The sequence below is a fragment of the Melospiza melodia genome, chromosome 9 (genome assembly GCF_035770615.1).
Source record: "Melospiza melodia melodia isolate bMelMel2 chromosome 9, bMelMel2.pri, whole genome shotgun sequence".
NCBI classification, from domain to species: domain Eukaryota; kingdom Metazoa; phylum Chordata; class Aves; order Passeriformes; family Passerellidae; genus Melospiza; species Melospiza melodia.
In genome coordinates this window covers 13,469,192-13,492,485 of record NC_086202.1, presented here as the reverse complement: position 1 = coordinate 13,492,485, position 23,294 = coordinate 13,469,192, and the positions used below count along the sequence as shown (strand labels likewise).

General features: G+C 44.8%; 1 protein-coding gene and 1 long non-coding RNA gene across 3 annotated transcripts in view; one reads left to right on the top strand and one right to left on the bottom strand.

Moving 5' to 3' along the window:
• Positions 1-1,874: 1,874 nt before the first annotated feature.
• LOC134421901 (uncharacterized) lies at positions 1,875-3,691 on the bottom strand. The gene is made up of 3 exons (XR_010028697.1): positions 3,582-3,691; positions 3,015-3,158; positions 1,875-2,663 (listed from the first exon to the last, which is right to left on the bottom strand). It is a non-coding gene; the product is annotated as an uncharacterized LOC134421901 (long non-coding RNA).
• Positions 3,381-23,294, top strand: part of FBXW4 (F-box and WD repeat domain containing 4) — a 59,517-nt gene continuing 39,603 nt past the window's right edge. The window contains exons 1-5 of one of the 2 annotated variants that reach the window (XM_063163345.1): positions 3,381-3,715; positions 14,574-14,669; positions 17,390-17,575; positions 18,745-18,877; positions 21,396-21,490. In XM_063163345.1, the coding sequence (XP_063019415.1) occupies positions 3,465-3,715; positions 14,574-14,669; positions 17,390-17,575; positions 18,745-18,877; positions 21,396-21,490 (761 nt within the window). In that variant the 5' untranslated portion in view covers positions 3,381-3,464. The remainder of the gene's footprint in view (positions 3,716-14,573; positions 14,670-17,389; positions 17,576-18,744; positions 18,878-21,395; positions 21,491-23,294) is intronic. The other variant, XM_063163344.1, reaches the window with a different exon arrangement.

The window sequence follows — 23,294 nt, the reverse complement described above, 5'->3', positions numbered from 1 at the left end:
GGAATGGTCTGCTACTTCAGCACAGAACCTACCCCCTCTTCCAGAGGTTCAGACTGGTCATGAGCCATGAAAAGGACTGGGATCTTTGTAAGATTTGGGAAAGATACATTATTATGCTTACACTGCACTGAGCACCTGCTTCAAGTCCTTTATTGGAGTGTGAACAATGCAGTGCAAAATAATCACGCTGTACATACAGTTTTAGGAATGGTTCAGAACCTTCCTTAGTTCTTGCTCCTGCAGACACTTACATAAGCAGCTACTTTGGCATTACTGCAAAGAGTAAGGCTTTGGGGTTCTCAGTCTGCAATGCACAGCTTTGTGATAGCTCTGCAGTATCCAAAACCATGCCTGAGAAAGTGTGTGCAAGGGTATGCAGTTGCTGGTATATTTCTTTTAAAAGAGAACCCAGAGAAAGTAATGGATGACATCTGTATTTTGGGCAAAAAATAACTATTGTTACTGTAAGACAATTGCCCATACTTGAAAACAATGCCATATTTAAGAGGAATGTAATTTTTTGCTTCATACTGCTCTGTATCCCCTGCTTGGAGCACAGCTGACCTTCTCCAAGATTACTGGGTGTAAGCACCTTTCATCCTAATCAAGTATTTCATAGTTGTTTATACCTTGTGTTACAAACTGGAAGGCACTAAGGCCCCTCTTCTTCACATGCACTTGTCCATACCTTGGACCTGGTATCCCAGAGGGTCACACTGCACGTACTTTGCACCCAGGCTCCTTTGGTCTGCACCAAGCAGTTTCCCTTGGTAAAACAGCACAGCCAGAGGCTGGAGACTGTCCACTGGGATTTGGGTGCCACACAGTGCAGGGAAACATGCACTATGCACATGCTGCCTCTGCAGAGTAAGAGAGCCTAAGGCTAGAAGAGTCCCCTTGGCCTGTCTTGGTCTGATCTTCTGAGTTAGGACTCTCCAGGTCAATTCCTGGTGAAGTTTTAGCAGTTGTGGTCGAGCTTCTCCCTCTCTCTCTCTCTAACGAAAAAAACCTGAAACCAAACCTAACTGGTATTGTTTTTAATAAATCCAGTAATGGTGAATCTACTATAAATCTTGGTAAGCTGTTTCAGCAGTTGATTTTATTCACTACAAAAGCACACCTCATTCACAAATTTGTTTCCCGTCGCCTTCTGTCAAGAGATCTTATCTCTTGTTAAACGGAAGATCCAGATTTTTCTTCCTGTTTCAGTGCTCATAAGGTATGATCTCCTCACACCTTCTCTTTAGAAAGCTAAAATAGATTGAGCTCTTTGGGTCTTACTACAAAACATGTTTGACAGTCCTGTAATCATTTTTTACTACTGTTCTTTGAAACCTCTCTAGTTTTTAAATATCCTTCTTGAAGTGTTGTCTGGACAAATTATTTCCAAAACAGTCACAAAGGAGTCAAAACCAGAGGTAAAAGAACTCTGAGCTCTTGGTTTTTTTTCCCAGGACAGCACTAGCCCTTTGGTCACAGCACAGCAGAAGGAGCTCACGTTCAGCTGATTATTCATCTTAATGAAGTCTTTACGGAATTGCAGCTTTGCAGGATAGAGTTACATCCTTTCAGTGTGACCTACATTCTTTGTTCCTAGATGTGAGACTTTACATTTGGCTTGATTGAAATACGTATGATGTGATTATGCCTAAACTTAGGGCTGTGCAGCCATAAGCATCCTTCGCCTCTTGTTCCATGCTTTGTGCCTCCTACAAAGCTTTGCTAAGAAGGATTTCAGATGTTTTTCAGATTAGTAAATATTATGTTAGTAAATATATTAAATAGTGTGGAGTGCATAAGCAGTTTCTGTGGGATCCTGCTAGAAACAGACCTGCTTGATACTAAGTATGTCTTTACAATAACAATTTCAGACAGAGAAGTCACTCAGCTTTTAATAATTTTAATGTTTCAGAAAATATTGTAGTCTGTTACAAAAAGAACCAAGTTTCATATCATCAGAAAGATATGAAATTGACATAAAACTGCATTCACACAAAGTTTCCATAATCTTAAGCAAAATTTGTTTATTACCTCCCTTTCAGCTGGCTACTTAAGTCCTGTACTAGATGTGCTGTTATTTCACCTGAGCTCAAACTCAGGTTGAGAAATTTTTAATTACTTCAGACATCACTCCTTAAAAATGCTGATAAAAAAATCTGCTGCCTTCTGAAACTTCCTTGACTTCCAGGGTATATTAAAACTCAGTGTAAATGGACCAGAGAGTTCCTTATCCAGCAATTTTGAACCTCTAAAATACAAGGCTTCCAGACCTATTGATTTACTCATAGGAGTATTTGGGAGCTTCAGATTAGACAGACAAGATGACTTTCTGGAATAGGATGCAAGTACTGTCAAGCAGCCTGTATACTATGGTAACCTCATTATATGCTAAAATTTATTATCCTACTCCACCCTGCAAAATGAGATGTTGATTGTGGTGGTGATACCTGTTCAAAGCATTCTAGATCATGAACTTCTTATAATTAATCTATTTTTTTTTATTCTGAGGGAGAAATTTCCCCAGCATTTCAGGTTCTGTAGAGTGGAAAGTACTGTAAGAAAGAATAACACAACACTAGACTCATATTTTCCTGCTCCACTGTCGATGGAGAGCTACTTTGCCATTTTGGACCAGAATCCTGCGTTGTCAGTACTCCAGGCTCCTGTGGATGGCAACAATGACTCAGTTATTATGAACTGCTCTTTCGAGGCGGTGTGCTTGTGTATGTGTACACACACGTGTGAACTGTGAGCACTTTTCAGACCCCACCCACTCTGTGGAGCCCTGGAGGGAGGGGGGAATGCACTGCAAGGAAGGGTGCTGGTGAAAAGCCAGCCCTAAATCCATTGTAGCAAGGCCTGCTCTTATGTGGGGAAGACCCTTTCTTTTATGTGTCACAGGAATCTGGGAGTGTTGAAAACTGCTGTGCAGCACCAGATGACCCCTGCCGTCACTTTGTAGGTGACAGGTGCTCCTGACCCTGGTCAAGGATAATTAATGAGCATTAAATCACCTTGCTGTTCACCTTCCTTTGCAGGAGTGCAGCACCTAGCTGGTGTTGCTCCAGGTGGTGAGGCAGATGTTCTGGTTACCTGGGATCGCCATCCCCACCATAATTGTTGACGTTATTAATGAATACTCGGATCAGGTGACGCTGCTAAGCGCAGATCGGAAGATACAGACCCGTGAGCCGGTCGTGGCGTGGCGAGGGGGTGTGGGGGAGGGCGATTGGCACAGGGGGAGTCCCAGCGGCTCCCGTTAATGAATTAATCCGCTAACGAGGGTGGGCTCGGCGGCCCGTGCCCCTCCGGTCCCGCAGCCGCCTCCTCCCCCGGAGGGGGCAGTGACAGGCAGCGGCTTCTGCCCCATGTGACTGGGGAGCGGCTGCCCCGTCCATGGCTGGGCCTCCCCCGGGCAGCAGCAGCTCCGGCTCCCGGGGAGGCGGGGCGGGAGCTGCTGCTCCATGGGGAGGAAGGGCAGCCCCCGATCCCCCCAGGCGGAGGGGGGATCCCGGGCCGCCTCCCCCCCCTCCCCGCTCTGGGCCTTACCTGAGGAGCTGCTGCTCCTCATCTGCTCCTACCTGGACGCGCAGGCCTTGGGCCGCCTGGCCCAGGTCTGCCGCCGCCTGCGCTTCCTCAGCAGCCGCGATGTCCTCTGGAGGCGCATAGCTCGCGCCTGCCTCAACTCCGGCTTCACCCAGCTCGGCACCGATCTGTAAGCGCGGCCTTCCCGGCGGAAGGCGGGGGGCGGCGGCGGCGGCGGCCCGGAAAGGCCGGGGATGCCGCGGCCCAGCCGGTTGCCAGGGCCGCGCTGCGCTCCTGGCGTGGCCGCCGCTGGGCCGCGAGGGGCGGGGGACGCGGGGCCATTCCCGGATCGCGGTTGCGCCGCCCTTTCCTTGCGCCAGGAGGGGCGGCGAGGGCACGGGAAGGGCCTCCCTGGGAGGGAGCGGCCGATGGCGTACACCAGGGTGGCGGGGCCCGGCCCCGGCGCTGCCCGGAGGGGTTGGGGGAGGCGCCTCTTGTCCCCGCGACGATGGCGGGGACTTCGCGGCGTATCTCGCTGTCAGGCGCAGCGGGAGCGCTGGAGCGTGAGGTCCTCTCCACGTCTGGAGAACTCTGTCCAGTTCTGGCCTCCTCCATACAAGACAGGGAGCTATGGGTGAGGGTCCAGCGGGGGCCATGAAGAATGATGAGGGGTCTGGAACATCTCCCCTGTGGGGAGAGACTGTGGGAGTCTGGAGATGACTGAGAAGGATCTCATCAATGCGTAGAAGTATCTCAAAGGCAGGTGCCAGCAACAGGATGAATAGCAATGTCCATAAACTAAAACAAAGTTTCACCTCTGCATGAGCAAGAACGTTATGCTGAGGGCGACAAAGCGCTGGAATGGGCTGCTGCTGGAGGGCGTGGACTGTCCCTCTGGAGACATTCAAAACCTACCTGGACTCATGTAACCTGCTCTAGATCACACTGCCTTGGCAGGGAGGCTGGACTGGATTATATTCAGAAGCCTTTTACAACCTTAATAGTTCTGTGATTTTGTGATCTTCTCAGTCCCCAGAACCCTCCAAACACTGAGGCTTGGGGGGCTTCGGGCTAGGGGAAGTTGAAGCACAAGGAGATGGATGGAGCTGCTGTGTGCAGCTGGCCTGTAGGATCCTGTAGGCCCACACGCCCTCCCCACTTCTGAGCAGTGATCCCTGCCATGGTCTTGAAAACACCTCAGAGAAGCTGCAAGGGAGCAAGGCTTGGGACAGCATCCTGGGGAAAGGCTGGAGAGTGGGCTTAGTGAAACACATGTCTTAGGTTCTCACAGAGCAGCTTGCTGGTATAAATGGTGATGGCTGGCACAGACAAAGTGACTCCTGGACTTTTCATGGCTTCTAAGTTTTAAAGTTTTGTGAGTAGGAATTATCTGAGTTTTTTTTTTTTCCTGGAGTCTTTCTTTTTCCCCCAGTTCAACAGCACAACACAGTTTAGGAATAAGGTCAAGCCCTCTGGGCTTTGCAGTGTGTATGACACTGTCATCTTCTTAAATGAAGTGCCTCTGGGGCTTGGGCCTTGGCCATGGTTGGTGATGATCCAGAGTTTGCCTTTCTTCTCTCAAATTTGGCTGTGTGCCAAATGCCACTTGGAGGCAACTTCACAAAGTGGGCCTTTCTTCCTCATTTAAGGATCCTAAGAGAAGTTTGTGTTTTTAGGATCTACAAATCTCTTCCTATGGCTTCTCTGTAGCTGCCAGCATGGACGTTGTTTGTCATTCAGTGACTCAGTGTTGTTTCCATAAACACTGTGCTGACATGACTCAAAAGAAGGGATGGCAAGTTTTGACCCTTGTTTTGCTGTCTGATGTTGCTGTCTCATCAATGCATAGACTTTAGAGAAACAATTATGGCTTCTGCTGGCAGGAGCAGAACTTTGCTGGTGCTGAAAACCCTTGTGTTGGGTTTTCAGGCCAGCACTTCAGCCTGCTTGGTGTGCACAGGTTGGAAGTTAAGCACAGTTCCCTTGGAAGTCAAGAGGAAAAAGCACTGTGGAATGGCTGTGCTTTGGACTCCTGTCTACTGTGATATATGGTTTTGTCTCCTGAGGAAATGAAGTTCTGTATTTTTCATTAAGAATAAGGTGATACTCGGCTCCTTCAGTTGCAGGAGGGATCAGGTGTACAGCAGAGCAGGTGCAGTGTGTGTAAGGACCACCACTTCCCCCTGCAGAGGAATGCAGGTCTATAAACAGCTACAGAAGAGATTTGCTAGGTCAGAGGGTTTCAGAGAAGGGAAGGCTGCTTGAGTTTTGAACTCCCAGGGATTTCACTGCTGTTAGATTTGCTATGAACAGGTTTTTTTTTTTTTTTTTGTTAGTAATTCTAGGATGTACTTTTGTGCTGTGTCCTATTTTCAAGTTTTCCTCAAACAACTCCAGTACTGAGAGCTGCTTTTAGCATTGGTCAGCACTTCCGTGGTCCTGGGGAGTTCAATCATAGGTAACACACTAAGTTACATTACAAGTGGTTGTGAAGAAACCTTGAGATATATCTGGAGGATGATTCCTTTAATTACTTTTAACTTCATAGAAGTCTCAGTATCTCCAGTTCCTTGAAATAGTGTACCAAATCCTACGGAGGATACCTGAAAAATAAACACTTATTTTCACTGGGTAGAGATCCAGCATCTGGGGGCAGTTGCAGGAGCTTTACTCCAGTAGGATACAGAGTTTGGCAACAGATACAAAGCAAGGGCATGTTGCAGAACCAGGAGGTCTGGATATCTGAACATCTCTAGAAGAACCAGTATGGCTGCATGTGTTGAGTTGTACAGCTGTAAAATTTGTACTTAGCTGAAGAAGAATTTAACAGTCTCTGTGGCAGCTCAAGGGTTTTAACTAGTCAGGTCTCTTCTGTAGCACTTGCTCCTTGTGCATGTCTCCAAGATCAAGAGCCATCTCCCAGATTGCTGCTCGTGCAACTGAGGGAGTAAGGTTTGCAGAGAGATACTGTGCTTTATCTGAATAATCAGTATGAGTTGGGGAGGGAGTTTAGGCAAGCTTCTGGGCACACCATCCTTAATAGCAATTTGAAGTAGGAACCTGGCATATTGCTCGTTGAAGGTTAAATTTGAGCTGAGTAGGTATTCAAGCTAAAATATTACTGTGAAAATAGAACAGTGATGAAGATGTTGGATAGCTGGACCTTCTTGATAACTGTGCTTGCTTAATGACATGGAATAACTCTTGAGTTTGTCAGACTTGGCTTTGACTCACTCAGGAGCTGAAGCTTCTGTTGCATGTTCTGGCTAATGTTGCATGAGGTGAACACTAGTTTTTTCTTTTGAGTGGTTTTTGTGCAATACTGTGTGCAGTTGAGAAAGCAAAGGCTGGAACCGTTTATGGTTAATATACTTAATGAAATAACATGCATGGTTCTCACATTAGATCTTAAACTGATGGTCCCTGGGAGGCTGGCATAAGTTAAAAACTAGTCTAGGGAGTATTTACAGTTTAAGACAAAAATCCATCTCAGAATAGTTTGATCATTTCTGCTGTTAAGTGACTTTTGATAAGCCATCTGTTAATGCTGTGTAAATAGCAATAAATTTGAGCCTAAAGGAGATAGTTGTGAAACTTAACTCCTGCCTCCACTTTCCCATTTTTAAAAAGGTGATTAACTTGAAAATGACACTCTTTCTTTAAAGTGCTTTTTCTGTTGGGTGTATCTTCAGATAATTGTCACAACAAGGATCAGAAGTAACAAGCTTTATCTTGTAAGTGAAAAAACTGTTTGAACAGTCAGCTTGCTTATAAAACTTCTTTCTGCCAAAATAGGGAAGAGGTAAGATTGATAAGAAGCTGGTTTCAAACTCCTAGCTGTTAGCAGCATGGAAAAGAAAAATAGTAGTATGTGTAAAAACAAAATTACTTAATTCTTAATTTTTTAAATTGTCATCCTGGCTACATACTTTTAAAAATTGCCAGCTGTGGTTATCTCTGGACACATGCTTGTGCTTAAACGATATTGAATGAAGTTGGTAATGATGTCAAAGGAAGATGTGGAGTTAAGCCCAGACACTAGCTGTTATGCTGAAAGGCATATTCACAATATTGACAATCTCTAATGTTTTCACTTTCTGGTAGATTCAGCCAAATGGGAGCCACAGATGTAAGCCAAGTTAAGTGTTTACGGCATGGATTCAATTGTGCACTTGTAGGAGAAGAAAGAAGTTTGCTTTGAGGGATGTATCTGTACACTTCCTTCCTTTGGCAGAGGGAAACCACAAGGTTCACATCCACCTGGGTCCCTCTGTGTTAGGGATGGTAGGGGCTGAGCTGGAAGAGTTCTTGAAGCACATTCTCAGTGTTAAAAATGTGCCATTTCTGCATTGAATCAGTGGTAACCAAATAGCCAATAGAATATTGTGTCACTATTATGGAAGTGCAGAGTGGCTTTACATGATGTGCTTCTTGGGATCTGAACTGTGAGTCTCTCCAGATCAGGTTGTCGCTTTTTCTGTATAAATAATTTTATGTATAGACTTGTACTGCTATAAGACCTCATCATGAGGATGGTAAAAGGAGAGTCCTTATGCTAAGATTTTTGCTTTACTCAGTCACAGGAGCAGCTGAAGTAAAAGTTGAGCCACGCCTTCATGATGTGAGGTGAAACTATCACAGAAAAGTTAAGCCTCACAACACTTTCTGCAGCTAAACTGTAGCTGAGTAATAACACAAAGCCTTTGGGGCTTTTGGTGATATAGTGATATTGCAGTTGTGTCCTGTAGTCTGTGTCTGTTTTGCCAGCTGCTGTACAGGCCCAGCAAGAGCAGTCTGCCCTGATGAGCTTGCTGCCTAAATAGCCAGGGTAAACAGGGGCTGGAGGGGAAGGAGAGGCAGGGAGATGTCAACCAAGCTGCCCTCTGTGCAGCAGGTCAGTGTCAGAGCCAGAAATAGCAGAGGGTGCTTTAAGCCTTTATCCAGGGCCTGCTTGCTGGACCACCTTGGACTGCAGAAATTGGAGAGGCAAAGAGCTCATTGTAAGGTGATTCTTTATTTAAGGCATGGAAGAAAGGAGTAAAGTTGCAGCTGGGCTAAACTTATTTCCTCTTTGTTACAAAGGAATTTTAGAGGGCAGGTTAAAAGTTGGAACCTAAATAGTTTGACAATTTGCTCTTTGTGATGTATTAATAGACATCAAAATATAGAAGTGTTCCACTGCACGTTTTCTCTCTGCCTGTCTCCTGTTCTGCCTTGCCCACTGGGATCATGGTGTATTCTCCAGTTCAGAGAAGCAGATTCATTAATGGACAGATTTATCATCTATGAGTATTTAAGAGCTTGTGTAAGCATTTTGGTGAGTTAATAAAAGCTGTGTTTTCTCCAGGTCTTGGAAAAATGTATGTACCTACAGGAGCAGGAAATGGCCAATCTGTGCAAGTCAAATCCAAAAGCAAACTGCAGCAATCATAGGAGACCTCAGCCTTCACCACTGGAGGGGGAGGGAGTGTGAATGCTTGTAAAGCTGCTTCAGTTTCCTTCGTCTTTTAAACTTGTTTTAAAAACAAAGTTTTCATTACTTTTAAGACAGAAATGAAGAAGGCAATGAACTGGTGCAGATGATGCAGAGGGGAATACTCTGGGGAGGATATTGCAATAACAAAAAAGTCTTGGATGAGGGAATCCAGCTCTTGCTTTGTGCTGGAAAAGTCGGTGGTTTTCATAAACCTGTTGTTACATTTATTCTTACTCTGCCTTAAACTGTTAGTGCTGAGCAGGACAGATCTGCCAGGACAGCTCCACAACCTTGAAACTACTGCTTTTTCTGGGAATGTGAAGTTGTTTGTAAGAGTTCTTTGAGGCCTGCCTACCCTTCCCTTAAGATCTTTGCTAGTACAAAGAGAAAGAAGAATTTTATGTAGTAGAGGGCTTAAAATATGTGTGCTTTGTTTGTTGCTGTTACCCCTGTTGGACTAGGTATGGGTTATTTCATTCTATCCAAGTACTTCCCTGACAATCTACTCTCTCAAATCAGAATACATTTCTCACTTCTTCAGCAGCTTCAGGTTTTCTCATAATCTTTCCAGGGCAGTGCATTTTAGAAGAAGCCCAGATTTTGTCTCCAAAAAGCCTATGAAACTCTCAGAGAGAGTCCAAATCTTGATAGGAGTTTCTAGCCAACATCCCATTGCAGTCACTTGTAAGGGAGAGGGCATCTGGTGGCAGAGTGGCCTGGCTCAGTCTTGGTGGTGGTGATTTTTTGGGAAGCCTTTGTGAAAGTGTGTGTCCTTGCTGTGTGCACAGAAATTTGTTTGCACCTCTGGGTATTATGACAGCCTCTGCCTTCTTCATGAGGTGACTTTTTCACAAGAGCTGCTTGGTGGAGCAGTTGGCAGCCTGGTAACATCTGAGATGGCACAGACACAGCAGAGGAAGCAAGGAACAGTGAGGAACAGTCAGCAGAGCTCTTTTCCATCTCGGAGTTATTCGAACCCAGGTCCCGTAGGGAGAGGGGAGCACAGGGGACAGGCTGAACGTGGCAGTAAGCTAAGTAAGGGTCATGTGCTAAAAGAATTCAGTTGGAATTTTTGTCCTGGAAGAGACATTTAGAAAGCCAGCCGACTTGTTGAGGACAGTAACAGGGGCTCCTGACATAAATAGCTTTTCCCTCTCGGCTGGCTGTTGGTGGCCTGTGACTTGTAGCTGCACCAAGACCCTGCCACTCAACAGGTGTGTCCTGACTACACAAATAAGTGCAGTTGGTGATTGTGTTAGCCAGCCTTGCCACAGGGCCAAGGTTGATAGTGGGGCTTAGCCACTGTGACCTGTTTGTTCTCTCTATGACCCTTCCAGTCAGGCCTCAGGCAGGCTGGTGACAGCTTTTATGCAGACAGCAGATTTTGTCCACACAAGAAATTCAGTCCCAGCAGGTCTCTGCAGACTTGCATTTCCAGATGAGCTCTTCAGTACTTAAGATGTAGCAAAACATGAAGGACTTTGGTGGGTTAGGGTGCCCCATGCAGCTGGGAAAATACACAGCATGACATGTTGGTGTTATCTTCTGTAACATGGCCTATGTTGTTGCAGGCACCACTGTTTTGGCACATGCTGAAATTGTAGACAGCCAGCAGAAATCTCCCTGGGATGCAGCGCAGCACAGAAGCTCTTGCTGTTGCAGAAATACCATTTCTGGTGGAAAAGAACTTTGGATGGGGAGGGGATCATTGAAGGGAAGATATTTTGGAGGAGAAGTTTTCGGAGGTGATTCCTTCACTGCTTTCTTTTGGGGCCCAGGCCAGCAACTGCCTTGGTACCTGAGGTCACCTGGGTCAGTGGTGCTGTGTGGGGACAGTTCCAGTCTCTTACTTCAGCAGCTGGGAAGTGGGCTCCAGAAGGAATATTACATTTCTTTTGGTAACTCTGCCAAGAAAGAGAGGAAATTCATAATTTGAGCAAAATACTTTTAGCTTTTTTTTGTAGAGTGGGGAGAAGTAGGAAGGGGGAAATGAAAAATCCTTTATAATGGGTTGCTTGGGATGATTTTTGTCCTGGAGCTCCCTCTCAGGCTGTAAGAAGTGTTCACCTTCTCTTTCTTAGTATAACCAAGTCTTTGAAAAGGGAGCCTCCATCAGGAGTGCATGCAATTGGAAACATGCATTGGCTCAGGTCATGTATTGCACTATGATTTGGGATCCTGATAGTGCTTTTTGGTGGTAATTAAATAATAACAAAGACAGCCTTGTATGTCCTGAGTAATGTAACTTTATCAAATATTGATAAAGTCCTTCTAGGATGCTGGACTGTACCTCAGTTGCTTTCTGTGTAGGTCCTACTAAAAATAGCAGTCCTTCCTCAGTGAGTCAGCCTTCAGCAGTCTTGAAGTTCACTGTTGGGTGCCTTCTCTGGGAACACAAAAGCCAAGGTCTTGATTTCACAGAGTAGTTAAGCATGTCCTGAATTTTAAGCCTGTGCCTTAGTATTTTTCAGAATTGTATACTAAGAAAGATCACGGTATTCATTGGCCAGTGGATGGTGTTCCCTCCATAGCATTTTATGCAGCATTTGGCTTCATATGGAGGTTTAGTGTCCTGAATCTTTGGATGTTCAACACAGTTGCTGAAGTAAGAGGTACCTAGTTAAGTCAACCACTCGGTGCCGGTGTGTGATGTCTTTTGATTGCCTTGGTCATCGTAGAAAAATTGTTAGAAGTTTGCAAGTGTAGAAAGTGTGTTGATCATGATTGAAACAAAATAGACTCTTGTAGGGGAGAAAAGGAATTTTTTATCAAATTGTTAAGTTTATATGGTGATGACATTTTTAACTTTCTAAGATTTGAGAATTGTTCTCAGGCATTGCAGTGATACTCATCACTTTTTGATGCATTCTGGGAATTGCTCTGGAGGGATGCTGTTGAGAAAGCAAATCAAGTGATCGAATTGTATCTCAGCAGTTGATTCCATAGCTGGGCTTGATTTAACTTCTGGTGTGAGGGATTGAATGTCTCTGACCAACACTGCCCTTCAGCATTTGCTGCCCCATAATTCACAAAGGGGAGGGATATATCAGTCCAATTTATACATCATCGTTTCTCTGTGTCATCTGTCCCTTTTCTTGCATCTATTTTGAATAAATAAAATGTCTGGGATATAAAAGCAAGATACTTTTAAGACATGTTTAAATTAGCTGGATCCAGAGTTGCTATATGGAGGAGGAAGGCTGGATGAATATATATCTATTAAGAATAAAACAAAAAAACCAAAACACCACCATGACCACCCCCTCCCAAATCCCATCAGACCTCCCCCATATAGTCTCCCCACCCAACCCTCATCCCCTCCACACAGGAACTGTTGATATATGGGAAAGAATGAGGTGTCTGTTTCAAAAGTAACTGCAATAGTGAACTGGGGCTCTGGGCTGAGCCAACACGTGACTCTTCAGAGCTTCCATATTCAGCAGTAGGAGGGTCAAGGCCTGCTAGAAAAGAGACCAGCAGGTCCCTTTGGAGGAGGAAGCAGCCAAGATGGAAGCTGCTTTTTTGACCTTGGAGTCACCTTTTTCAGAGCCTTGGAAATTACATCTAGTCTTAGTAGGGTTTATGCATTGAGCTCAGAATGTCTGGTTGGGCCAGCATGTGTTGGGAGGGGGATGTGGCACGAGTGTGTTTTCCATCACTGTGCATGCTGGTGACTTGAAATGTGTATGTGGGGAGAACTTAACTGAGGGTTGAGTGTAGGGAGTAAGTGTTTTGGAGTAAGGAATGGAATTGCATGTAGGCGGAGAGCCTGGACTCTGTCTGGGAGAGTAATAAGCAATGATGAGAGTGGGTCTGACCTGACTTTTTGGTACTGTGCATTCCTCATCTCAGACACTATCTGGCCTCATGAGCTCTTGCAAGTGCTCCCTTTAAATGAGGAATTCCTCTTCTTGCAGCCTAGTCTAACTCTATTTTGGTTTTGTTTGTTTGTTTTTAAATGGCTATGAAAAATAAAGAGCCTGTAGCTTTCTAAATTCAGTTTTAATTGGTGTGGCTCTACTGATCATAAACGTAAAGTTGCAAAGCTTTCTAGAGGATGAAAAGCTTTTCTGTGTGTGGTTTCTGTTTTTGTTTAAAATGGGTCACATGCCCAGGAATGCAGTCAAATTATAATGGTGACTAAGTGCCGGAAAGCACAGAAAAGAGGAGGGAAGGGTGAGCAGAAAAAAAGGAGCCTGAGGCTATGGAAGGAAGGCTGGGAAAATAAGAATCTGGCCAGACCCCAGGGCCAGGTTAGAGATTCCTACACCCATTAACGCAGGAGATGTTTATTTACAGGGAGCTAATCTTTGTTTTAAAAATGACAGAGTACCCAAAAATGCTACTTTTGGGAAGTGGATTTGAGGGGCTGTAGGGATGGGAGGAAGAAACTGATTCTGATGAGGCACCAGTTCCCATCTCTCAAGGATCTTCCCTTCTCCCTATGAATCTCACTGTGCTGGCTGTTGAGAAACGCATGAATGCGGGATAAACTCTTGTAGCCTAGTAAGTGTAACCCCTAGTTACAAAGGACAATTTTTAGAGTTTCTTCTTGTTTGTAGTGTTCTGATCTTTTCTATCTAAGCAGCTCCAGTAAGGGTTTTGAATAATTCAATTTATGATATGAGAAAGATGGGAGCTAAAGTTGCCATTCCCCATGTCTTTAATCATCTCTGGATCATGAAAACAAAACAGGTGTTGAACAGCTGCTTGAGCTGGGTATATTCATGCAGACTCTAAGGAGACCTTGGTCCCAGGTCTCTGTGATACCTACTTTTTGTCACATCTTGAAGAGTATTGATCTTGGTTTGTCTCAGCTCATTCCAATAACTTTGATTTGTAGCCCAGCAATAGTTTCTCTTTTAGTAGCTTTGTCTGACTGTAAGGAGAGAATTTTCCAGTGATATGCTGGAATTCTCTATCCTTTGGTGAGCTGCTGCAAAGGATAGTTTTTCTTAAGGTGTGTGTACATTGGATTGTTGATACATATGAATGTATTTTGTCTTTTGCTTGGACACATCTTTATTTCTGATTATTGTATCTGGTGATGGGATTGTCAGACAGGTGAAACTCTGGAACAGTTTCTTTACTAGTCCTTCTGGATAGACACTCTTTGGCTTCTCGTTTCAGTGTTCTTCTGACTAGTGTTTCCTCCATCTGTTCTTGTGTGGTGTTGTCCTTGTCTTAAATGGCTCTTGTCAATCTCTATTAAAAGGGTGATATCCTATATCTCTGGTTCTTCTGGAGATTTCTTTGTGCCATCTCGTTTGGATTACATTTTGTCTGAACCTGTGCTGCATTCAGTATACTTGGTCAAGTCTTGATCATATTTCAGGTTTGTGATCATCAGAGGTGGCTTTCTTTGCTGGTAATGCCTCACTGTTGTCAGTGTTCCTTTCTTGTCAGCTCTCACAAATGTCCTCACTGTAGCGTGGCACTGCACCATCAGTGAATGTCAGTTCACCATTGTGGAACCAGGGTGAGAGCTTACCTGTGGCCATCTTGAATGCATTTGTTATCCAGAAGGCATCAGTCCTGGTTGCTAATCTTGTCTCTCCTCCTCTATCTGCAGAGCTCCTGGCATTCCAGTGAAGGAAAGGGTGAAGGTATCTCAGAACTGGAGGCACGGACGCTGCCGGAGGGAGACAGTCCTGAAATGGAAATGCAAGCAAGTGACTCCTTCCTCTTCTCTTTGTTATGTGACAGCTGCTGTGGGGCTTTGGGTTTGTGCCTGTGCCCTGAAATGTTTCCTGCTCTTTGTGCTCCATGGGGTCTTACAAGTGATTGTTGCTGGCTTATTTTGGGTGTTCCTGGCTAGCTGGGTGTGGGGTAACCTGAGTTGCTGTCTTGCCCTAGGGATTCATGCTTGAGTGTCCAGAGTTTTTCTTAGCAATTTGAATTTGTCTTTGTTCTGATCTGTACATTTTAGTCACATTTTAGTCACATTTAGCAACCTTTACTACAAACTGTTGCATTCATGTCTACTGTGTACCATGAGCAATCTTTTGTCCTGCTCTCACAATGAGCCCACCTTGATCCCAGATGTGGACTTAGGTCCACATCTGAGCTTCACTTCCCTCAAAATGCTTTGTTTGTCTCCTGTGGTTTATCCCAGATCCTGATTTGGATGTACAAATCTAAAATGCTAATTGCCATTCATCTGCCTTTTGCTCCTTCATTCTCATGCTTCTCTCCTTCACTTAAAAAAAAATGTATATTTGACATTAATGATAGAAGCTTGTTGTTAAATTCTTGTTTGCAAAGGTGTACTTGGCTTTAAAAGCAAAGCATAAGATAGGTCTCTTGTCTGAGCTGCACATCGAAGTTTTCAGCCTTCACATCATCACACTGAAGGAAAAATGAGAAAGACTGTGGTTTGTTAGCTGCTGAAGAACAGGGACCTTCTACTGAGCTTTCATGCCTTTTTGTGCTGTGTAGATTGAAGTGCCACTTCTTGCCTAGAGTCCTGGGAACAGCTGTAATGAGCAGAGTGGGTTTTGGTGCAGGTTGTATACCTGCCTTTGAAGTGCTTGCAACCATCTGTGAAGACAGGCTCTGTGGATATTAGAGATCATTACTAAACCAGCTTCCCAAGTGAAAAGGCGAGGACTGATTTAATGAGGCCACCATCCAAATGACATCTCCTAATTTTCATTTATTCTGCTTCAGATTTTTTACTTCTCCTTATGAAAAAGCCATAGAAAAAGGTAAAAAGCTAAACTTCTGCAAAAGGAGAGCTGCAGAAACTGGCTGTAGTCTAGGTAAGCTGGATATTCACTTGCTTTTAGAGGACTGCGTAGGAGTGAAGGAAGGAAGGGGAAATCAAAGCCTGCCTGAACCCAGAGCTCCTGCTCTAAAGATGCTTTTTACTTTTTCCATGTATATGATCAAGTCCCAGATGAATATTATAAACTCAACTGCTTTGTCCATGTGATTAAAGGCCTGTTACTGGAGATGAATACAGGCAAGCTGGAACCTTCTGTCTAATGAGCAATCTTGTCCTCTTGCTTGTATCTAGTTGTTCGTTGTGATGCTACAAGGTACGGCTGTGTGTAATGACTCTGATGACACAGAAAACCATGACCTCTGAGGATAAATGATCTAAAAAAAAGAGGGAGACAGGTTTTTATGAGAAGTCCCACTGCTCTCAAAGCCATTTGTTCCTGAATAGTTTGAGAACTGAAAGGCTGCTCTGTAGAAGGGCTCTGGATTTGCTTGGTGTTTCTGTGGGCATTGGTGCGCTTGGCAATGACTGCAGAGCAGAGACAATTTCACATGTCCATGCCCCATAGGACATGAGTACCATGTCTTTGTATCTGCCTCACTATATCCAGAAATTTTATTTGCTGATTCTCTGTTGGCTACACAAAAGCAAAATCTAGAGAAAAGCTCTCACTGCCTAAGTGTGTATTGTAGCCTATTTTCTTCTATATTTTGGTTTTGTTTCAAGAATAAATAAACTTCTTGAGATGTCAGACTTGATTCAGATATTGCATGAGTGTCTTGTCTTCTTCCTCATCTCCCAGAAAGTAAAGCATATTTTCCATATGTAACATCAATCTTCAGAATACTTTGGAATAGTTTTTTTGGCTCCACTGCTCATGGCTTGGACCTTGTCCATTCCATACAAACCTGCCACTGTCCCACATAAAGCGGTGGGCACAAAGGGCGTATGGGGTTTTCTAAAAGATGGGCAAGAGAAACCAAGAGCTTGCTCTACAGCTTATGGCTCAGCAGGGGAAGAAGTGTGAATGTAGAACAATACATCCTCTGTATGATGAGCCTAAAGTTCTTGGGTAGCCTCAGAGTGCAGGAGGCAGGTGACTTTCTGTCTGTAGGAAGATCTGTGGTATTCTCATGACATGCACCCCTGCTTAGAGGTGTGAGGAACAGTGGCAGCTTTGTGTTCTCTGCTGGGCACCAGCAAATAGTGTTCAGGATCAAGAGTGGCTGTTTGCACCAACAGCCTCACGTCTTAGAAATGCTCAGCATAGCTCACCAGCACCAGTCTAGTTGCTTAAAAAGTACAGAGCTCATGTGCAGGTTCGGGGGCCCTTAAGTATTTCCTATCTATGTTCACTAGACTTTTGGCCATCTTCTCTTTCGGAGATTCTGTGCTTCCTTTTCCTCAGCTCTGGGTTAGAAAAATGCCAGCAATGTAATCTGCCTTTTATGTTGCTGGAGAAGCTTCACTTGTAGCTGTGCTGCTATATTAAGCCCTGCTTTTGCATGTCACCTGCTACTCCAACTTGACTTTTCTTGAGCAGACGTTTGTTTTTGTTGATATGTTTGCATATGGAATTTTTTTTTCTTTTTCTGTGTGAGGTTGTTTTGTTTTGTTTTCTTCTCCCTGCTCCTGCATGCTCCCAACCTGCTGTCTGTTTGCAGTTTGATGCCCTGGATGGAGCTGGATGGCGAATATCTCTACCTGTCTCAAGCGGAGAACATCCAGGCCTACCAGCTCTGTGCAGAGGGGACAGGTTTGCAGCGTCACCCTCAAGCCATCTTCTCTGGCCACCAGGAGGACGTGTGTCGCTTTGTTCTTGTCAACTCCCACATTGTCAGTGGAGGGGGGTAAGTTGGGTGATGAAGGAGCCCGAGAGTTTTGTTGCTGAAGTTGGGAAGATTCTGTGTAACTCCAGCCCAAAGCAGAGGAGCCAGTTTTGCTACACAGCATCCTTATGCTTGGCTGTGGTCAGCTGCTGCTGCTTCCTTTCTTATAATTTTGGTTCTGGCTTGAAAAAGCTTCTCCTGCAGCAGTGAAGGAGCTGAGTCTCATACTGTTGACCTTAAAAGGTGTCCTTTGCTCGGTAAACTTGTGTGGATGTCCACAGGATTGTTGAATCGGGAATGACTGATCAGGCAAACCTGACTGCTGTGCATATTTCATTTCTTTCCCTGTTAGAGCCAGGGTAGCTGGACTGTTATAATAATCAGTACTGCTGGTTAGCTGGGACTGCAGTAGTGCAGGAAGTTTTCTAGAGACAAGTGTGTGTTTAGTAGACCCACTGATATAATTGTGGAGAGGGGAGAAACTGCCAGGCCTTCCAGCACACACACACTTCTCCAGTTCATTTTGCATTTGACTGGACTTTTACACTTACAGCAAGTGACAGGACTTTCATTAATGGCTAAAACTTTAAAAATATACACAACAGTTAAGCACAGAATTGGGAGAGACAAGCGTGGCTGTCTGTCCTGGGTGCTGTGGGGCTTTCCACTGTGAACTATAGACCAAAATTCAGGTGAAAATGAAGGCTTGCATTTAAAATTCCAGTAACTGTGTTGGTTGGAAAAGGTCTAAATGTCTGGGTTGTTAATTCAAAGCACAGCACCCTGCATGGCTGCTCTGAAATGAATGAAAAGTTGAGGCTTGGACATGGGTGAGAATGTCCTCTCATTTATTCCCTTACTCCAGCCACTCAGCATACAGACAGGATTCTGGCAAGCTCCAAGCAGTAGGAGGAGGAATGGCTGCTTTGCTATAGTTTCTGCAGCTCAACACAAAGTGAAGGGTGGAAAGATAGCCAGGAAAATTTTCATGTGCGTCAGATCAGGCTTTAACTGGCCAGATGTGGAATTGCAAGAGAACAGGTGATGTGTGAAGAGTGGAGGGTTAATAATGCTGCATGAATTTCAGTCCATCAGAGACCAGTCCTGGTCTCTTTGTAGCACTCCAAAGCATTAGTGGAAGGTGCATGTCCAAGAGGTACAAACTCCCTGCCTGTGGGTTTGCTTTTCAGGGATGGAAGTATTGTCCTTCACAAGCTCCATGGCTCCTACAGTGTCAAGTTCTCTGCACACGAGCAGGAGGTGAACTGTGTGGACTTCCAAGGCGGCCTCATCGTCAGCGGCTCCCGGGACCGAACGGCGAAGGTGAGCAGGGAGAGTTTCAGCAGGTGCTGCTGTAGAGGTGACTTCAGAGGTCTTGTGCCATGAATATTTAAGTGTCAGCAGAACTGTTGTGAGCCCTGTACTCCTTGCAGGAGGAATGCTGACTGTCTTGGCTCATGTCTCTGAAAAGATGCTTGCTCTGCCAGGCTTGTTAGAAAGAGATTTGGCAGTAATTTACAGCATTAGCTGCTGGCTTAAACTTGGAATTGCAGAAGGTAGCAGCTGATGTTTTGCTTCTTTCCCTGTACATCCATCTACACTGTAGTGGAGATGCTTGCCACTTAATGTGAAATTTGCTGTATGGATTTCAAACCCATCCTTGTTCAACATTGCAATAGTTTAACATACTCTCTGTTATATATTCAATCTCTGTAAAGGATAGGATGGTCTTTTTCCAAATCTATGGTTATTTACTAATTTTTTGGTTTAGTTATCTGTGTGGGAGTTTTCTTGTTTTGTTTTTTTTTTTTTTTTTTTTTTTTTTCTCCAATGGTTCTTGGAGAAAAAAAAAAAGAATGAAGAATGGAATGGAATGGAAAAAGCCAGGAATGAAGTCAGACTATGAGAATTGTTTGCTCCCATTTTTCTCTTCCAGCTGGCATCACTGGGTCCTGTCACGTAATTTTTGGCTATTTCTTTTTGGGGCAGGACCTTGTTGATTTTTGTCCATCTGGATCTGGTTGGCAATGCTTTGTTCGTGTATGGACCTGGAGAGTTGTTCATCTGAGCTGTAATCAGCTCTGTTTGATCACTTTAGGAAGCTCTACACACGTTTCACCCTTATCCTGCTAGCATGATGCAGTACCTGTAGTATCTTCACAACCACTTGTTTCATGGTTGGAAGTGGTTGCTGTGTGTTGAATATGTTGGTTTTTGCTCTGGGTAGGCTGATAGACACTTTTGGTCCCTGGTTTATATCATAGAGCATTCATGAAATAAGAGGAAAACCAGCTAATTGCTGTTTTATAAGAGGGGAAGCTGAAGCAAGGAAAGGCTTAAATGTCTCTTTCAAGGTTTTGTAGGAAGTGTGTGAAGCAGCATGGCCCCATTTATTTTTGTTGGTCCCTCTGTACAGATGTACTCCTGAGTAAAATCACTTCCAAGTAAAGCAAGCAATGTTCCAATGCAAGAGGCAATTTTGGGATTGCTGTTTGCCTCCTGGGAGCAAGACCTTGATGCTGCTTTGTCTCACACTTCAGCAGTGCTGCTCCTCTCTGGTCTGTGGATCCTCTTTTCTGGGAGAGTGCCTCTTGCTGCTTCTCTGACAGCTGGAGGACAGACATCCTCGACCTTGAGAACAAATTCCTGAAGCCCAGAGGGGAATTTCAAGCTGTTTTTGTTAGAGCTAGTGTGAGATCTTGCCCACACAGTGCTCCCTGCAGCATATACTCTGGGGATGTTCTCCTCTTATTTTTTATCATCCTTTTGTAGGCTGTCTTGTTTGCGTGAATGAGACTCTTGGAGGGTGGAAGGGAATCCCTACCAACCTTTTAAAGGGGCTCTAAGTGTCTAAGCTATTGAGGGCTCTGCTGAGTGTTGATTAGGACTAAGCCCTGAAGAGCTGTTAATGTACATTCCTGTGTGATAGGCAGCAGATAGTGTGCTCTGAGCAATATTTTTAACCTGTAGGAGATAGGGGTGCCTTAAAGGAGTTAAGCTTTTCTGCTGCTTTTGCTGACACTAGGTGCTAAATTCCCCGCTGACAAGAATAGCCTGCAATCCTGGGCATTATCAACAAACAAACAAATAGGGCACTCTGTGCTTTGAAGTCCTGAAGCAAAACACTGGGGGTTGGTTACAGACAACTGGGGGGCTTGAGTCCTGTGGGCCAAGAATGATGGCAAGGTGGAGAAAATGAGGGCCACTAGCAGAGGCCCCAGCAAGAATTTTGGGGCCTTTATTAGGACCCAGAAACAAAGGGGTGAACTGATGGAAGGAGATGTGTGTGTTTGCACTGTTGGGGGAGGGAAGGAATTCTCTCATACTGTCAGTGAGCAAGGGCAGCCAGTTTGAAAGCAGCTTGGGGTACACTTGAAAAATTTAGTCTAAAGGGGGGGGTCTTATAAAAGAAGATTATTTTACAGACTGGTGAATGATTAACTTTACAGTTAATAGTAGCATCCCTGAAAAATTTCCATTAATAAGTCTTCCCACACTGTTCAAGAGAACAGATTTGAACAAATCCTAGTTGTCATTTATTTAACTACAGAAGATGAGGAATTAGTTTGTGTTGAGTGCTGCCCTTCGAGAGCAAGTGGTGATAGGGGTGCTCTCTGTTACCAATGGGTAGAAGGTCATACTTATAAGCTGACTTCAAGTGCTTGATTCTGCCAGCAATTGAAGGCTCTGCTTCCCAAAATAAGTAATTGGAATTGAGGGAGAGGGTCTGTGGGAGGATAAGCATGACAGTTTGGGCAGCTCTTCCAGTACAACATTGGCAGGATGCATCCTACCTTCTGCAGTTTTGGGTGATGTGGCATAACATGCATCTCTCTTTTAGGTTTGGTCCCTGACCGCGGGCAGAGTTGGTCAGTGTCTACATACAGTGCACACAGAGGATCGAGTGTGGTCCATTGCTATCAGCCCATTATTAAGGTAACACATCTCTTTATTTCCAATTTTCATCAGAGAGAAGTGAAGGAGTTGCATAGGCTGTGTGTCCACAAATCTTTGTGAGGCACCAATGTGATGGTTCAGGAACTTGATTTGTGTGGAGGCTGATCAGGTGCTTGTGCCTGCAGCAGGAGCTCAGGGGAGAGCATGTGGTCCTTATTTCCTATACCAGCAGAATAATCCCCTTGTAAAGAGGCAATGAAGGTGGCCCTGGGTTCCTCTTAGTGCCACAGGTGGGATCTGTTCATTATTTCTTGAGGAAGGAACGCTGACTTGCTAATTAGAAACAGTGAGCTGGATCCTCTTGAGGTTTTCTGTGCTGAAAAGATGCCAACTTGTATTCTCTGGCAGAAGAGATACTGAGCAAAAAGGTCCCTGCTTGAGAGCTGCGTGCAGTGGTTAGAACTCAGGTTTTTTTGAACATGTTGAACTGGCAAAGATGAAGTAGAGTTCAGGGATGTGGTTTTCCAGCCTATGTTGCCTGTAGCTCTGTGCTTCTAGTGCACAGAATGCTACAAGTACAGCTTCAGTGTTGGAGGCAAGGGCAATACATACACCAGTGTATTCCAAGGTGTTCTTTGAAGTGCTCCTGTTATTGAGGAAGTGAAAATCTGAGAAACTCTCACTGTTAAAATCTTGCACCAACCAGCAGTGATCTGTCTCTTTGGTTCCCTGTTAAACTGGCCTGCATGCAGGAGAGGTTCTTCCTCAGCATACCTCAGAGAAGAGGGGAAGAAGAGCTGCTATTGCTGCTCATGTGATGTCCACAACTGCTGAATTTTAGGCTTGTGCAAAACCAAAATACTGTCCACAACTGCTGTCCTTGTTAGATTTCCAAGCTTGTTTTGCAGGCAGCAGAAACTCAGTGGTACAGAACTAATGGCTTTGTCAGAGAAATGGCACTCCAGGCTTGCTGTGATTTTGCTGTTGCCTTGTTCCTTTGCTCTGAGTGTTTGAGACAATTAGTGTTTTTGAAGAGGTGCCACATGCATTAATGCTGCTGCAAGATGTGAGAGAGAAGCCCTTTGCTGTCTTCTGTGCTGCAGGGTTCCCTTTTCTGGCTGACAGGCTCAGGCACTGTGGCTAGTTAGAGGCCAGTGGCATTCTGCTTCCTACTCCTAAGTGATGACCTACTGCCGTGGCCTCTTGTCAGGACGGTGTTCCTCTCCGTGGTGTGCGTGCTTGTGCACACTCTCTGTCACAATATTTACCCTCAGTCTCCCCACCCCCCCTTTCCTCCCTGCAGGGTGATAAATTGGAGATGGTGGAACAGCTAACCCATGAACAAGTGGGCTTAAATTGTGCACTCTCATTTTTTATGAGACCGTGGACTGTACCAGCCTCTCCCACTAGCCCAGCCTACTGCACCCTCCCCTTACCCCTCCATATTTTAGGGAGGGGGGTGTGGAGAATTAGAGCCAATTAGCCACGTCATTAATTCTTCAATTTGACGGCTGATATAGCAGGGCCTGAAACACGCTGCTGACCTCGTATAATGGGAACCCTGCTCCTTAACATATTGACGATGGGAGAAGTTAATTAAAATTCCACAGAGAGAAGGTGTCGGCTAACCTATAAACCTGTCGCTTCTCAGAACAAATCGCAGCCATCCTAGAAGAGGGAGAGGATCAGAGCAGGAGGGCATGTGGTGGGGGTTGGCCAGGGCAAGGGGCAGGGGAGATGAATTTTTCACTAATAGGTTTTATTACTTGCTGTCTAATGAGCGTGAGTATCAAAAAGATAATATCTGGTTTCTAGGAAAGTCTGCTTTGGGGAGCTCTGTGGT